Consider the following 271-nt stretch of genomic DNA (forward strand, 5'->3'; position numbering starts at 1 on the left):
CCACAGGTGAAATGCTTCTTTAACACTTCAGGATTACCCTCAGGTGTTTAGTTTCTGAAACAATAGGCTTTGAGAAATGTATTTCTAAGTGTTCCAGCATTAAGTTTTGGAACAGTTGCTCTGGAAGCTCCCTCCATGCTCTGTGTCTGCTGCTGTGTGCCCTGTACAGGAGATGGAGCAGATGCAGCGCTACAACCAGCGTCTGATCGAGGAGATGAAGAACAAGCAGACGCAGGAGAGAGCCAGACTGCCCAAGATTCAGCGCAGCGAG

The 271-nt window shown here is 48.7% G+C and overlaps 1 protein-coding gene across 1 annotated transcript in view; it reads left to right on the top strand.

Moving 5' to 3' along the window:
* The window catches only part of slkb (STE20-like kinase b), a gene marked incomplete in the record, with an annotated part of 19,072 nt that overhangs the window by 16,666 nt on the left and 2,135 nt on the right, over window positions 1–271 (top strand). The window contains 1 exon segment of the mRNA XM_035659783.1: window positions 170–271. Coding sequence (XP_035515676.1) covers window positions 170–271 — 102 coding nt within the window.

Source organism: Morone saxatilis, unplaced genomic scaffold (assembly GCF_004916995.1).
Source record: "Morone saxatilis isolate NCDOM2014 unplaced genomic scaffold, NCSU_SB_2.0 Contig17, whole genome shotgun sequence".
Taxonomy (NCBI): Eukaryota; Metazoa; Chordata; class Actinopteri; family Moronidae; genus Morone; species Morone saxatilis.